This window comes from Branchiostoma floridae, chromosome 8 (assembly GCF_000003815.2).
Source record: "Branchiostoma floridae strain S238N-H82 chromosome 8, Bfl_VNyyK, whole genome shotgun sequence".
Classification (NCBI taxonomy): domain Eukaryota; kingdom Metazoa; phylum Chordata; class Leptocardii; order Amphioxiformes; family Branchiostomatidae; genus Branchiostoma; species Branchiostoma floridae.
The window spans coordinates 3,408,726-3,426,087 of record NC_049986.1 but is presented as its reverse complement, the minus strand read 5'-3'; the positions used below and the strand labels follow the sequence as shown (position 1 = coordinate 3,426,087).

The 17,362-nt window shown below is 41.7% G+C and overlaps 1 protein-coding gene across 2 annotated transcripts in view; it reads right to left on the bottom strand.

Annotated features, from left to right (window-relative positions):
• LOC118421289 (UDP-glucuronosyltransferase 2C1-like) overlaps positions 1-13,958 on the bottom strand; it is a 24,224-nt gene extending 10,266 nt beyond the window's left edge. The window contains exons 1-4 of one of the 2 annotated variants that reach the window (XM_035828517.1): positions 12,942-13,958; positions 11,764-11,983; positions 11,011-11,230; positions 10,127-10,622 (exon numbers count right to left, since the gene is read on the bottom strand). In XM_035828517.1, coding sequence (XP_035684410.1) covers positions 10,340-10,622; positions 11,011-11,230; positions 11,764-11,983; positions 12,942-13,784 — 1,566 coding nt within the window. In that variant the 5' untranslated portion in view covers positions 13,785-13,958 and the 3' untranslated portion in view covers positions 10,127-10,339. Of the gene's footprint in view, positions 1-10,126; positions 10,623-11,010; positions 11,231-11,763; positions 11,984-12,941 lie in introns of those variants that run through there. The other variant, XM_035828518.1, reaches the window with a different exon arrangement.
• Positions 13,959-17,362: the final 3,404 nt, after the last annotated feature.

The following is a 17,362-nucleotide window of genomic DNA, read 5'->3' as shown; positions in this document are numbered from 1 at the left end:
AGCAGTGCATTGTTGGTAATCTTGGGATATCTTAAATATGCGACTCTGTATTTTTTTGCATCCGTACATTGGGGCGGTGTATTGTGGGTAATCCAATCGTTGTCTCTCTGACCAATCAGACTGCACATCAGCCAGTTTAAAAATAAAGCGGAGATAGTCAGCGTTGTCCGTGAGGACCGCAATCTTTTTGTACCTCAAACTTTGAGTTTTGAAGCGTTGAACTCGGGATATGGATTTGTACACACGTGTGTGAACTTCTGTAGTAGGGTGATGTTGAGGCGGTGACCAAACTCAAGTGGCAGTCGACGGACGGGACGGCGATCGAGGGACTGAAACAGCCAGCCCTGTTTTGTAGTTCGGCGTCCTGGGGCTATTTTACATCACTGTCCTGCGGATATCACGGCGAGGTATGTTTTATACAATGATTGTTTCCAAACAATACCCGCTTTGAATTCGTCTTTGTGACTACATTCCTTGTTGGCTAGTAGTTAGTAGCGCTTTTGGTATGCTTGGGCTGAACAGAAACTTATCAGAAAACGACATAACGGAGCCTTACAAAACACAATTCACAAGCATGATGCTTGCTGAGTAACTGTTGACTTATTTGGGAAAAATTTGAATCATCAAAACAGTACTTGTATACACATATGTTTGTCTCAAGCCTGGTATTTATTCGCATAGGAACATTCTGTTCCAACGGTGTTTACGTGTTTGTTTATATGCGACGTCTCGTACACAATGCAAAGTCCGGCCGGGGAAGCAGATCACACCTTGTCACTAATTATGCAACGCTAGACTGTTTCTGCCGCGCCCTCCTGGGGGACTTTTTTGGTATGATAATGCGGAATGTAACGGTGATAATGGCGATACCACAATCAGATGCATTTGTTCCTGTTGTATAAGAAGCCAATCACCATTTCTTTTCATATACATCCTAATTACTTTGACGGACGCATCCATCAAACATGGATGCTTTAGCTATCTCAAAATTTGATGGGATTATTCTTCCTCTTTTTCAGAAGGCGGGTCGACATTCTCTGGCCGTGTCAACAGCTGGGAGAACACTGGACTACAGGAAGGGCACAGAAGGAATTGAGCTGGGAGGGATCAGGGCGTAACTAGCCTGAAAAGAAGCGAAGCACTGTCACTAGTAGAAAGGAGACTTTGTGCTGTTGCGAGAAGGTGTACATACTGATACTATAAGTCATGTTAGTTGTACTTTACAAGCTGGATTCACTATCTGTATCCTGTAGCCGGATGTGGAAATTCCTTAGAGTTGGACATCGCGAAGACTTTGATTTGTAATAGAAACAGATATTCGTAGAAGCAAGATTAGCCACAGACTCCCATGTCAGCTTTACATAAAAGTCAAATTGCATTCACGTTTGATCCTATATTCTATTTGGAAGTATAAGAAGTCATGTGATATTGGCGGTTAAAGGATTCAACTTTCCCTTAACATTATTAGATAACAGGGACTCTCTGTACATACCTGGTATAACCCATTCTTGTTGCAATATTGTATCTGTATACATATCATGCGGCAGACAGGATTCGGCCTCGATGACATTACGTCGTTTAGTTCTTCTCAGGACTGGTTTAGAATAAGATTATTCTGTGCATTCTTTTCTATTTCAAATCGTGTAAGCCTTTTATAAGAAAGTAATTGGGCACACATGATATTGTGATTTGTCAAATGTGCGGAAAATTCATTAAAGTGACTTTGTATCTGCAGAAAATCCCGTTTTGGATTCTTTATGATCTGATCATACGAAGAAACCCCTAAAAAACGACTTCGCATCCGCGGCAAATGCCGCATTGGGATTTCTTAGGATCCGACCATGCCAAATATACGAGGAAAATCCTATAAAAACGACTTCGCATCCGCGGCAAAGGCCGTTTGGGGACCCGTTCATTCCAGGTATTCGAAGAAATCCTTTGAAAAACGACTTCGCATCCGAGGGAAATACCGTTTGGGGATTCTTTGCGATCCGATCATTCCAGGTATTCAAAGAAATCCCTAAAAAAACGACTTCGCATCCGTGGAAAATCCCATTTTGGGATATGTTTGAGTCTTTTCATTCCGGATCCCAAAAATCAAAATTTCGGATATTTTAGGGATCCAACTCGAATCCGTTTGCATTCGCTAGCATTTGTTACAAATACGCAAATATCCCTGCTCGGATATGGCTACATCCGATACCCTTTCCCCCAGTGATTCAGCTACAGTTGTATTGTACATGTACTATTACGTTTCCCTATCGACTGTTCAATGCTGCCTAGATAACAACATAAACGTGCAGCTAAGCAATCAGAACATTCTTCCGCTCTTAACCCTATTCAGGCTTTTGAGGCCTGCGCCAACTTTGATTTCCTATAACGCCAGAACGGCTTACGTTAGAGCCACCAAATTTGGTGAGTTTTCCTAAAATATTGTTGGCAACAATCTTAAGAAGTTTGACAAATTTTCCATTTTTTCTTGCTGCCATTGCAACCGTTTGTTTACAAGCAGTTTTGCCAAAAATCACTATCTTTGGTTCTAACAATGTATTTTTCACATTTATTTGCTATATTACTGCTATTTTGTTACATAAATAAAATTTTATATTATTTAGCATATCTTTCAGAATTATATATGCAATTATGCTAATTTGATGACGTCATCAGCCCAAAATCCAAGATGGCGGACCGTATGGCCAGATCAAGAATAACAGGCTAATTATCCCTTAAATGTGTAACTACCTGGTATTTTTTCATCAAAAATCATCTAAATGAATGAATTAAGTCTATTTCCATTGCCCTTTGTGGTTATTTGTTGCAAAAAAAAGTACTTTTAAAAATTCAAGGTGGTGGATATAATATGGCGGAGCCCAACTCGTATCTTAGATGTGCATGACGTCATGTATTTTGACGTCATTGATGTTGCTATTGGCAACACAAGTCGTAATAAACATTATTATTCTGTTATCTTCACTTGTTGTTACATTTTTGTGGCATAACTTGAAGTTTTCTGAGAATACCTTTTTTCATAGGTCAGGCCAATATAATCAAATTGATGACGTGATGATTACGTCATCTTACGTCAGCGTAACGTTAAACGTCAAACACTTGTCAGATATTATCTGTCGACATTATGTCCTGAAAATTTGGTGGCCTTAAGGCACGTCGTGTTAGAGTTATAGGTCTTAGAAGTGGAGGGCCTCAAAAGCCCCCACCCCCCAACCCGTCCAGGGATGACCAAAAAAGCCCGGTCTGATCTTATGTGCTTGATTATTGACCTTTTATGGCCCAGATTGCGTGCACAGGCACCCTAGCACCGCACCCAACGTTTGTAAAGTAGTTGAATGTAAGTTCATCTGTGACGGTAGTCAACATTATGTTACAATTTAAGACTTTATATCCGTACACAAAATAAAGGGCTTACCAACAAGCTTTCGATCAGTCCTCTGATCCTTCTCAAGTTGTAATGACCCAAAACCTAACGTCAGTAAAGGGTCAGAGGTGCTTGGCAGTCGGTATCGGTCCCCATCTCGGTTGAGGGAAGGTTGGTGGGCTCTGATGTAAATAGCCAAGGTGAAGATATTTGATTCCGAACAGGATTACTTTCTCAGGGGAGTGAAAAATCCTTCTCAAGCTACAACTTCAGAAGGATCAGAGGACTCATCATCATCATATCTTGCCGCTCCAAGTCCCAATCCAACAGCGGGCCACGTCGTTGGCCTCCCTCAGATCACTGTCTGAACAGCTGGGGCCGAGCTCACAGTGTTGCATCAGATGTTGCATTGTTTGTGGTTCGTCTCCACACGGGCAAGCTGAGCTTGTAGCTTTGCCCCATTTCAACATGTTGTCACCAGTTTTTCCCACCTTGGCTCTCGCCCTGTTTAGAGTTGCCCACTCCCTCCTCGGTAGGTCTGCTCCAGGGGGGAGTGCCTCACTGGGGGGTGGCAGTGCCTCGTTGTTATTTGTGTCACTCTCTTTCCACCTCTCAGACCTGAATGTGTCTGGTGGTACTTCCCCCAGGCCTGGGACCGTCATGAAACTGCGGCGTGATCTCAGCCTTCGGGGAACCTCCTGATGCCCGTGTAAGGGGTGTCTGGGATCGCGCAGTTGCTTGTCCCGCTCCACTCTTGTCTGAGCTTCTCGGCGTATGCTTGGGGGGCAGATGCCGGAAAGCTTGTACAGAGCCGGTAGGGGAGTTGCTTTCAGGGTACCAGTGATGGTACGGCAGGCTCTGTTGAGCTCTACGTCAACCTTGGAGGCATGGGCTGACCTCTCCCACACTGCAGCACAGTACTCGGCTGTCGAGTAGCACAACGCCAGCGCAGTCTGCTTCAGGGTGTTAGGGTCGGCACCCCAGGTCGAGTTGGCAAGGTTACCGAGGAGGCTGTTCCGGCACTGCGCGAAAGGGGTCCATTTCCGAACAAATCCGGAACTTGACACATCACTGGACATTTTACGTATTCGGACCATTTTCGGGAATTTTGTAGACATCTTACATATCCGGAAATATTCTGACTCAGGAATTGCTTCCTTGCGAATCCGGAAAAAAACATGACTTTGTATTTTTCTGGATTCGGTTCAGGGGCGTTTCGTAACTCCGAATATGTGTTTCTCTAGGTATACGGAGTTATCTGTTGCTAAGATTTATGCTGTATCCTGACTATACTGTAGCGTGACGAGTATCCGAGAATATATTGACTCCGAAATGTTTTCATCTTTTCCCTAACAAAACCAACAACTCTGATTCTTCCGTATATGTGGCATGTACGTTTCCCTTGTCCATGTATCTTTCTTTCCATTTCCCCTCATATTCGAGAATGCCGCTTTTCCGTTTATGCAACATTTTTTAAATTTTACTGATGTTGTATCAACGATACCGTTGTAATATTTTCAGTAAGCAAGACAGTTAGGATTTCATGACTCTGGAAATGTACCAGTCGTTTACCGTATACATGTACAGCACTGATTTGTCCGGTATATGTGCTATGTGCGTTTCCAGAGTCCACATTTGCGTTTCTCTCTATTTTCCATCATAAGCGCCCGGGGAATACCGTATATGCAACCCTTCAGGCACTGTACACAAGGGGTTGCTTTCTAAGCAAATAAGAAATTGACTTTGTCCGAACCGGGTCAGGTGCATTTCCGTACTCTGCCTACTCTGATGTTTCTTGATATTGATTGCATCTTTTATCTTTCCTATCTTCAAATTATCTGTCCGTTTAACATATTTCCTGACAGAATTTGACAGCAAGCGCAACGTCAAGGATATATGTTTGCTCCTAAAATGCCTATATCTTTCACGTCCTTCCATGCGTAATGCACGGAGTATACTGATTTTTCCACATACGTTTAGGTAGGATATGAATACGGGTGACCTTCTTTTTATATTTTCGTCTTACATCTTGGAATATCTATTGTCCGTATATGTTACATTTTTCCTAATGGTGGTCCGGACTCCGAAAATCAACAGAATCATTCGTCCGGAAATCAATCGGAAATGACTCTCCATAGAAGGAGTGCATTATGGCCCACTTAGATTTCCGGAAGTATTCGTGGCCGGTCACAGTCAAGATATGGTAGGTACAATAATATCGTATGCCTCTAGAGGGAGCTTATGCAGCCACTTTTCCTTTACAAATTTACAAATCAATGAAATTGACTTACAAAAAAATAGTATTTCTTTAATACATGTATATACAGTATGTCAACAAGAGAATAAATGCCCGGAAAAACACTTTTATCTTTTCTGGTACCTTCACTATTTCTCACATGGGACAAGTCTGGTACATGTTACTCTCCAAGCAGAGGTTGAATCGCGTAGATATAGTAGAAGTCGGAAAAATTACACGGGCTCTCTTCTCGTAAGAGGAGCGCCCGCGTGTAATTTTTTCTTGAAGAGTAGCGCCCGTGTAATTTCCCCGACTACTACTATATATCATATATCTACACAACTCAAACTCTGCTTGGAGAATAGGTACATGCATGTGTATATGTATATATGCGAACCATATGTGGCGGCCAGACCTGATTGGTCAGTTCGTAATCGTGTACGTCTACCACGCATGCCTGGAATGTGGGCGCGGTAAGTTTGACGGTTGACTGAGGGAACAGACATCCAAGCCGCGGTGAGCTGTTTGTGTGTGTATGCTCAGTTATCTGCAGGTTTCCATGCTCCCATCGCAAATATCATCTGGAGGAATACACCGCGGGATTCTTTATTTTCTGGACCAACTTGTGATTTACAAGGATTGGCCGACACCTATTCGGGACACTTAGTGGATGCTACAACAACGGGTAAACTCAGGCGACACCATCGGCCAATTTGACAGGCACGGCACAAGGTAACTTCAATCTTACCCTTGTACGCAGATGAGATCAAACTAAACGTTAACGTAACACCTATAGCTACATCAGTTGGTTCTTTCCAATTTGTCAACATGTAAGTTACCTAGAGATTGTTGTTTGTGCCTTGTTTCTTTTGCATTCCTCAAGGATATTTGAGAACAGGCTGGCCCTCGACTCTTCCTGTGTACAATAAGTAGGAACAGATGTGCGTAATGTGAGAAGGCAAGTATACGGAGATATCAGGGGTTAACATTTATCTGGATACTGTTCAAGGCCTTTTCCATGTGGTTCACGCCAAATGTCAGATACATTGATTTTTCCGTATATGTGTCATAGGCGTTTCCGTAGTCCAGACATTCGTTTCATTCAAAACCTTCTCATATCCGGGTATACCGGATACTGTTCAGAGCCGTTTCTTACTTCTGAACGGGATATTTTTGGTCAAAATAACCAAGAAATCCATGATGTATCTTGCTTACAGCCAAATATGACAAATATTAAAAAGTAAAACTATCCGAAGGCAATTTTTTTACTCGGCCTGAATAGGCATGACTAGATACGTTCACTTCATCTTTTGCTAGAATTATTTGACGCTAAAAGTATATAAATATGGCAACATGACTGTATTAAAATAGCTAAAAGTAGAAATTAATAGATATCTGGTCACTGCCGTTTTCAGTGATCATAGGCCTCTATGTGTTGGATTAAATATGGCACTTGTTGTGTCATTTTGGCATATAGAGGAAAGGTGCTTACTCGTCTCTACATCAAACTTATTTTAGCCGTGTTTGTTTTTCAGCATCCTGTCATCTCGAGGGAAATAAGGACAGTTGCAGTGGTACACCTGTGCAGCATATCACCCTGTGTAACGTCCTTCATTCGGAACCTATCTATCGATATATGTAAACACGATTCAAAACCAGTACTATTTGTGTAAGAATTGTATGTCAGACGTTTCGGAAGCTGGTCATTTTGGCCCCGAGACGATTTGATGACGGTTCGGCCCCAGGTCTAGGACAGTTGTACACCTGACTATAACCCTAACTTCACCCTAACCCTCATTCTAACTTAAGCCTAACCCTAACCCTTACTTTAACCATAAACATTACCCAAATCGTCCTAGACCTGGTAGCTGAGACCTGGTGCAAATTGAATTGAGGGCCGAACTGTCGAGGTCAACCTGGTGCCTAACTTAAGCAATTCTATGCAATGATGCCATTATAAATTTACAAGCTATTGAAGTTAAAGAAGAATGCATAATAGTTCAAAGATGATTTCGCATTCCTTCTACATGGCTTCTACTCGCTGAATACGAGTTTTAAAATTATTTGTCTTATTCAAGTTATTGGTTTTCTATTTGCTTCGACTGAATATTTTACTCAGATATATATCTACTTCCGGGGTTTTACATTGATCTCCAGAACACTATAGTCAAGTTGTTGTGTACTTGTGTCATAACATTTGGATATTATTAAATAGTTGTTACTTTGCAGTAAGTTATGTGTCTATTTCCGTTTGTCGAAAACATTCCAATACTTAAAGGATGTAATATTTGAAATGTCCTGAATATGAAGTTTTGTTACGCTTAAACGTCAAACTGTTGAGACATGTATGATGTGCGATTCTCCTCTCATTTCAACTGATGAGTAAGCAATACAGTGAACAGACTTTTCCGTTTTAGTATCTTTGTTATTGTTCTTTTCTTTGACATTCATCTCTATTCAATTTTCATATGATTTTAGGAGCACAAATGCTCCAAATACCTCCTGGCTCTCCGTTGCACGGGATATTCAAGAAACACGGGATATTCAGGTAGTATCCAGGAACACAATTGTAGTATATACGGATCCGGATATGCCATGACGAAAAGTGTTCCTGTTTACAATGCAGGACATTTCTCCGTATACGAATGAATACAACTCCGTATACGATACCAGAAATACAAAATATTCGGAAGAGATCTAGAAGTAAAACTGTACCATATACGGATCCGGATATACAGCTGCAAAACACGTCCCCATTTACAAGGCAGGATATGTTTCCGTATACGTTTGAATAGAACACCATATACGGCACCGGAAATGCAAAATATTTGGGTAATATAATAATGATTACCGCTGATTATGATTACCGCTCAGCAATATGTAAGTTACGAATTAGTTCGCACCCGTTAGAAATAGAGAAAGGAAGATACAAAAAGCTACCTGTTCAAGAAAGAATTTGTAAGCAGTGCACAATGAATGCAGTTGAAAATGAAACACATTTTATTTGTGAATGCCCCCAATTCGAAGCCGAAAGAAAAAGGCTATTTGATAGAGTGACCGAAATCACACCAACATTTTCATTGTTAAAAACGCCACAAAAGATTCTCTTCCTACTAACATCAAGGGTTCAATCTATTATAGAACACATGGGGCATTTCATTTTCAAATGTCTTCAAGAAAGAAGTCAAACCCTGTAATAGTTACGTAGACTTAGTACCCCATTATGTATCGTATGTATATTCATCCACTAATATGTGTATGCTAGAATTTAGTTTATCTACATGTATTCAGACCACATTTATTCATCTCATGTAATTAGTCATTCTTTTCTTGCAATTAGCCCAATGGGCATGAATTTGCAATAAACTTTATTTATTATTTATTTATTTATTTATACGGAAATAAAACTGTTGTATATACGGACCCGAATATGCCGCGACGAAACATGTTCCCATTTACAAGATAGGATATGTTTCCGTATACGCTTGAATGTAACTCCGTATACGTTCCCAGAAATGCAAAATATTTGGGTAATATACGGAAATAAATCTGTTGTATATACGGACCCGAATATGCCGCGACGAAACATGTTCCCATTTACAAGATAGGATATGTTTCCGTATACGCTTGAATGTAACTCCGTATACGTTCCCAGAAATGCAAAATATTTGGGCCATATGCGGAAATACAACTGTGTTGTATGTACGGATCCGAATATGCTGCGACGAAACATGTTCCCGTTTACAAGACATGATATGTTTCCGTATACGTAGGATATTCCTGTCAGGAAACTCATTGATATCACCGGAAACGTAATGAATTCGGAAATATTCTATACATGAAATGTCCGGAAATCGACCCCTTTCGCACAGTGCGGGTGGATACCTTCCTCCTGAGCTTAGCGATGTGCTCTTTGAAGGACAGGGTCCTGTCGAGGGTCACGCCTAGGTATACTGGGTAAGGTGTGTTCTCTAGTTCTTTCCCTTCCCATGTGATCTTGAGTTTCCTGGATGCAGCGTGGTTGTTCAGGTGGAAGGCGCAGACCTGGGTCTTGCCAGGGTTGGCGTTCAGGAACCATGACTTGTAGTATCCTGATAGTACCTGAAGTGCATCTGTGAGGCGTTTCTCGATGGTCTTGAAACTTCTTGCCTGGGTTGCTAGACAGAGGTCATCTGCATAGATGAACCTTCGAATGTTGTTGAAGGTAGGCTGATCATTGGTATAAATATTGAAAAGCATTGGGGCTAATACTGAGCCCTGTGGCAAACCATTCTTCTGTGCTCTCCATCAGAGGACTGATCGAATGCTTGTTGGTAAGCGCTTTACTTTGTGTACGGATATAAAGTCTTAAATTGTAACAGAATGGTTTTAAAGTAGAATGATGTTCGGAGGGTCCATTTCTGCAAATGGTTGCTATTGAACAGTCCATTAGATTGGAAATGAGGACACTCAGATTGAAACATTCTGTATTTAACATCTTGAAAAGATACTGGTAAAACCTTGGTTTTGAAGCTAGATATTGTTTTGGGTGAAACGAAAACACAATGTAAATGTTTTCACTCAATTGATAACCGTCTTGTACCGTTGTAAAGTTGTTATTTGTATACCTATGCAATCAGCTATGCTGCCTATAGGTCTGTGTAATGTACCGTCGCATTTTAAATAAATAAATAAATTGATAACCGTGTTTTCTAACGTCAAAAGGCTGAAAACATATGTTATTATAACTTTTATTGTGACTTGAGTTTGCCGCCTCTTTTGCAGCAAACCTTCCTACAGACAAATGAACAGCTGTACCACAGGGTCCCCAGAACAGCTGAACAGATGCCCAACAGGAACGCAGCCACGTCCAGCAGGTAGTACTGGTACCACGGCAGCTCCACGGAGCGTGCGCGGAGATGGGGCAGTCCGCCATGTTTGATGACGTGTTCTATCCACCAGACGGCCCGCTCCATGGGTGATTGGGGCTGGTCACGGTGCAGACGGGACAGGCGGGCTGCCGCCTCACGGTAACTAGAGTTGAGCAAAATTTAGCAACATATGTGAATGTTTAAATATCAGATACTTACAGGTAAAAGTTTCAAATCTTAATGTTTCCCTCGCACAGTTGTTGCGTGCAATAGGCTGCCGGGGCATACTGCCCAGGACCCGGCAGTCGAGGCCTTTAAGGTCGGTTTGGCTTGCCTGCGTTAATCAGCATGCCCCCCTGACTGATGCCACAGTGGGGTAGCTAGAGGGTAACGAAAAGAAGAAGACACCAAGCTTCCCCGTGGTTTATTTATGAACAGCTTTGAAACGTAAACTGAATTGCCCAAGGTATACGAGGGCATTGAAGAATCTGCCCAACTACTCCTACAATATGTGCTTGTAGATATGGAATACTAGTAACACTCATCAATACCTGTTGTTGGTAAGAACATGAAGTATAGCCTGGTACAACTGGTCTGAGGTGACTGTCCTGTAGTCCAAACTCAACCCCATTCCCCTGGCCACAACCCGGGCGGCGTTTCCAGGCTGTTCCGAAAACAGCGGTAGACAAACCATGGGCACGCCGTGGTACAGGGCCTCGTACACTCCGTTCAACCCAGCATGATTGACGAAGATTCGGGTCTTGGGATGAGCTGGAAGGTGCGAAAAATAGGAATTGTATCAACAGAAATTACTTGTGGAACTTGAACAACGTTAAGTACTTGATTTATTAGGTCATAAACGAAGAACTTTGTAACTAACTCCTTTAGATGTCACCTCATTTTAGTGGAGTGGTGTATATTTGCTGTTATTTTAACGGCATTTTCACTATCCTAAAGCTGTAGTGCGAAATTTGGTGCATTTTGGGAAAGTGTAGAATAAGGGTATACCTTTGAACCATTTTAAGTCCATAACACAATAGTCGTTCACGTTCGGGAGCGTATTCTTTAAGCATTCCTGTTAGACGATATTGATTTTCTGATATATGTCAAAAGCAGACACGTTACGTATAGGACAACATGTATGGCTTTTCTTTGTGCTCGGGACAACACATTAGCTGCAGTGACACTTAAGTTGCAGTGCAGAATAGTGGCAGTCACTGAATCGTCCACTCTTGGTTGTTTATCTGATCCGATCCTGGATGTAAATAACAACATATACGAAGGGATTTGTTTTCGTTACCCACCCAGTAAGTCATTCTGAGGCAGCCAGGACATCAGCTTGGTGTTGTTACCCAGACAGGCCGGCTTCTCTCCCGTGTACCGCCACACCACCTTCTGTCGGAGCTGCGCGAAGACTGCTGCGAACATTTCTTTCCTTTCCGTCGACATCGTATGGACCATCGTCCCAAAGCTGACAACGATCACTCCGTCGTCTCCAGATGACTGCATAAAATCCTCTAGGTCCTAAATAGATAAATAACATTTGTAAAAGCTGGAAATACCCGGTAAAGTTTGATATTGTTTGGCAAAACCCTAACGTCGTGGAAAGTAATGTAAAGCAAGCAAACGTTAACGAAGCAGGAAAAATTAAGTAAAACATAAATAAGCAGAAGTGTTCCATTTTTGCACATGGGTGATTTTGGAACTATTGTTGCACGGGAAGGTAGATGGCTGAAATATGCTGTATTTGCTCACAAGCAAATATCGGCCTTACTAGTTTGTATTTTCTACATGTTTGTCCAAGCTACCTACAAACCAGACATCATGCAATCCGTTTATTCTTTCTTTTCTTTAAGTTCGACGAAAAATGCCCATGCAATTCCAAAACTACCCGCTAAGGGGCCCAAATTATTACTTCTTCCAGAGCACAAGGACACATTAAGAATTATTGCAATCCGCCATATTGTTGTTCAGAGAAGTTTACTTAAATCAATAGACATAAAAATAAAAAATAAAAACTTCTGAAGTAGCGTGGACAACCACTAGGAGGCCAAAATGTGCATAGAAAAGATCAGGATAAAATTATGTAACCACGTTGCAAGAAATCAACGCAACCCATCCACAGGTTTCTAAGTTTAACGTATTTGCTGGACAAAAAAAAAAAACATCCAGAAAAAAAGAAACCCTGCAGATCCACCGTAAACAGATAGAAGGCCGAAATTTACGTGAAACAAGCATCCACTTTACACCTACCCACCACATGAAAATCAATATCACAGCTACTCCAGGCGCAAAGATAAAAACATGCTCCTGCTCCTGCAGTATTAAGGTCAAGCAACAGGGGGCGTAAAATCGACCTGCACCATCACCAACCACACACACCTTCAAACGTACCGAAAACAATGGCAAACATTCCAACGTTCCTTGAAATATTGTCGACATAATCTCCAAAGTGAAAATAGTATGTCAAAACAATTCCTACCTCAGAAAGAGGGATTCCAGCACGGACGGTCAGCCCACCAACCTGGACGATGTTAGGCATGGAGGGACGGGGGAAATTCAGCACCGTGTCGGTCTGGTGCAACCACAAGTCCGTGCGTGACGTCAGGCTATGGATAGTGTCTGTCTCGCTGACATAATTACGGACCAGATCGTCATAGATGTAAGCGTAAAGCCAATTTCTTAAAACGACAAGGTACGTATTTTCCAATCTTTGCATTTGGCTGATAAACCAACCATCATTAAGATTGTTACCTGGGTCCGTTGCGACGTGCGGAATCCCTAGGTTTGCTGCCAATATGGTGCCACATCTTAAAAAGGGGTCAGAAATAACAACGCAGTATTGTGCTGTTTTTAATCTCCTCAATAGGTCACCATCATCTCCACCTAATAGATGCTCGCAGTGTTTTTTTGCCCAGTCAGCCGCCTTTGTGTGCTGTATAAATTCCTCGGAGGCTGACATCGATTCTGCCATTCGGAAGACGTCGTCTTGGAATTGCCGAAGGCGTGATCCAAATCCGTCGTCTTGAAATGTCTCAAACGTAAAGTCAGGCCTCTCTGATCGTCGTTTCTCCACGATGTCCTCTTCAACAACCACCGTGACAACATGACCTTTGTTCACCAAAGCCTGCCCGATTGACGCCGCTACCATCCAGTGGCTATTGAACACAGGCAAAGGCACCATCAAAATCTTCTCTGCACTGCTCTTGTAGCCAGCAAGACACAGGAGAACAAGAAGAATAATGGAACTGTGAAGCTTTGGAGTCCCTCCCATGTTGTTGCGTACGGTACTGTCCCGACGACTAATTGTCTGCAGGCTTTTCATTGACGTTATACTAATTATAATTTGAATCCTCCGACGACCATATGTTGGCTGATAATTAAATTAAGCAGTAGTATCTTTGTGTTGTTTACAGACTTACGCTGCAATCCAACATGGCGCAGATTTCGTCAAATGAAAAGCCTGTATAACCGTAAAACCGTAGGCAGAGTTGTTCGAAGCGTTATGCAACTCGTCGTTAATTGTTTTAGCAGTGCGCACTCGAATCATTTTGCAACAGATGACAAAAGTCGATCCAACCTGGAAGAAGATTTAGTTGTACGCCTGCGCATTAGCGTCTGTCGCAGAGCATCATGGGAAGATGGCGTCGGTGGATCTTGGCAACCAATTATTTAGAGGCGTAACTAGGAAGTAACTGGCGGGTTCATGACCTAAGAAACTGTTAACCACAGCTAGATCTGGTGAAGCCGTTCTTTGTAAGCCCCACCCATCAATCACACACTCGTAGACCTACCCTCCCGCCGGGGAATTGAATTACGGCAAAGAACAGCTGGCATTAGTCATTATGGCGAAAATACTAACTAAAGATTCAGTTAAAATGCAACATAAATCAGATGTGAAAACGTTTGGTTTTAAGTAGGTATTGTGGAGATGTGGCAAGAATTTGAGTGTTGATTTTAGACGTATGCAAGGGTGAATCTTTATGCAATGTTAGATAAAGTTTTAACATCTAACAAAGGCATGTTTAAACTATCGAGTGTGTCGAGGAGGCGTGAACGTTGAACGGCAAAGTTAGGGCAGTAGAGCAAAAAAGGGGAATGCTTGCACATCAGCACCCGCAGCTGCAATAAGGACTCGTAACTAAGTTACGACTAAACAGTATATTGTGTAGACTGCAGGTGCCGATGCGAAATTCTCCCTGTCAGGCATGAACGGTACTGCAGTGTAGATGAAAAAAAGCCTTTATGACACACTTTATCAAAACCACGAGAACAATCGAGATATATAGCTCGGACTTCTCTGTCTGCATCAAGAGCTTCAAGTATTTTCTGGGTTATACAAACGAGCTAGTTAACTGACAGTGAAGTCACGCCGAGGAACCCAGACTGAAATGAAAACAACAACTTTTGAGATGATAATAGAGATACTTAAAAACGATTTTGCAAGCATTTTTAGAGGAATGTTGACAGTAATAATGTGTGATTTTGATACCATTTTTTAGGTTTGGATTGACGCTTCAGACACAATGTGACGTTGAAATGGGGGCTACACTAATTCAGTATATACACGTAATATAATGCACATAATTGATTATAAATAGATTATGGGAAAGTTAGGGGGATGTTTCATTATCTCAGGAATCAAACCATACAAGCTTTCCTTCAAATGCTAAATTTTTGGTCAACTTTCGTCACCTAAATTTCCAAGACATTAAAATGAATCTTATTCGGCTGGTCTACAGATAACCCCACCCCATAGCAAAGCCTTTGGATGTATCCTGAAGACTCAAAACACCCAGCTGGTGACGATTCCACTATCTCATAGGAGTGACTGAAAACTACAAGAAGGGTGTCATTTTATTCACAACTGATTCAACAAGTATAATGTTTTGTCTTCTATTGTACTTGCGTAAACAAGTTCCACCAAGAAAGGGTTTTCAAGATTTTAAAGCATTGTTTTTATCTTGGGTCTCTCAACATGGGGTCATGACTCAATTATGCCCCCCCCCCCCCTTTACAAAAGACAAAGATAGCAGCTTAACAAGTTTACAGCCTCGAAGCGAGCGATGACGTTTAAAATTAGACACGTCATATTTTGTATTTCAAGCCTAACGTTACGGACTTCTACGAAAAATACTTTAAAAGGTAATTATATATGCACATTCATGACGTATGAGGAAGCAACAGTACCTGACAACCAATCAGGAGACTTGATTTTGCATAGGAAAAATACAGGGGAATTCCCGGGTCTATTCATTGACGTACGTTTATTCAGGCGCCCCTGAAAGTATTTAGTTGTCGTGGGGCTTTGCATATAGTAAAACCTGGCTGAACAAAGCACCTGGTTCATTGCTGAATAATCCATAAGTTGTATAACATGAGCAAAGATAAGCTGATTACAAGCGACCTGACGTTTGCCGAGCCGGTGTATGCGGACCTACGGTCTCGAGTCTGCTCGGCGGGTGTTCAGGTCGCCTGTGCCGTAGCAGCTGTCTTGGGCGTGACGGTGTTGGTGGCAGTGCTGCTGCTGCAGGACTGTCACCTCAAACGGCAAATTGTCTCTCTGGAGACAAGACTGCAAGAGCGGAATGACCAACTCCTGGAGCGGGTGGCTTCGTTGGAGGCCCTGGCCAAGGAGTGGATGTTGGATGTCAACAGTCATATGGAGAACGTTGAGGTATTGTTGGCTAAACAATTATCGCACTAACATTTAATCAAGTTACATTTGGATGATAAACGTTTGAGCCGATTAAAATTCCTATCTTATAGACATATAAAAACGTACACTTATCGTGTTTATTACCCGGATAGTATCCTTTACAGGTCTAGAAAATATGTGAACATTGTCATTATTTACATGAAAAGCAATGAAGCAGAATAAGTGCTGCCAATAACCTATGAACAAATAGTTTGAAGGTTTATTCGGGCAGCCTGCTGAAAGTTTAGCATAAAGGTTTTCTTGTACTGTATACATTCTGTATACATTGGGTGTCTGTGTGGCACAACGGGGTAGAGCGTTGGAATCAGAATCAGTGGGTCCTGAGTTCGATACTCACCATGCCCCTGCCCCCATGACGGTGGAGTGACGCCCACCGAGCATGGCGGCTAATCTGTCTAAAGGTGCCAAAAACACCTACAGATTTGGTGCTGCCAGTGTGTCAACATCTGCACACTTGCCACCAAGACCCGTGAACTTTTTTATACATTCAGTGCTCAGTGAGTTTAGAAATTAAATTCTTAGTGACCCTTGAACAGGTAAATGTGAAAAGTGGTAAATTTTTACTATCCTTTAAAGGTTAAGAAGAGTTGTAAACATTGTCATTATTTACACGAAACCCAATGAAGCAGAATAAGTGTTCCGAATCGCCTATAAACTAACAGTTTGCAGGTTTATTCTGACAGCCTACTGAAATTATAAGGGTTTAAGCATAGAGGTTTCCCTTGCGTATGTTTATAAACTGTATACATTCAGTGCTCATTTGAGTTTAAAAATAAATTCTTAGTGACCCTTGAACAGGTAACGTTAAATACGAAAATTGGTAAATTGTTACTGGGTGTAGAAAGAAATGTATGAATGATAACGCTAAAGGTAAAACTTCGGTGGAAATCTAGACACATGACAAAGCAATGCATTGTGAGTCAATACTTGTACATTGTTTTTGTACAAGTATAAAAAGCATTGTTTTTGTTTCTCATATTCTTCTACGCTTCCTACCAATAAGGTCAACGACCTGGACCAGACGACTATCACCTTTGTAAGTGGCAAAGTGTTTTAGTAAGAACAAACAGAGAAGTAGTTTGGTAGGCTATACCATGTGAAATTAAACGTTGCGTATTTGCTTGCAAATGTTACTTTTCTATCTGGGCCACAGCAAGTAGATGTTATGGATGAAATCATCTGCA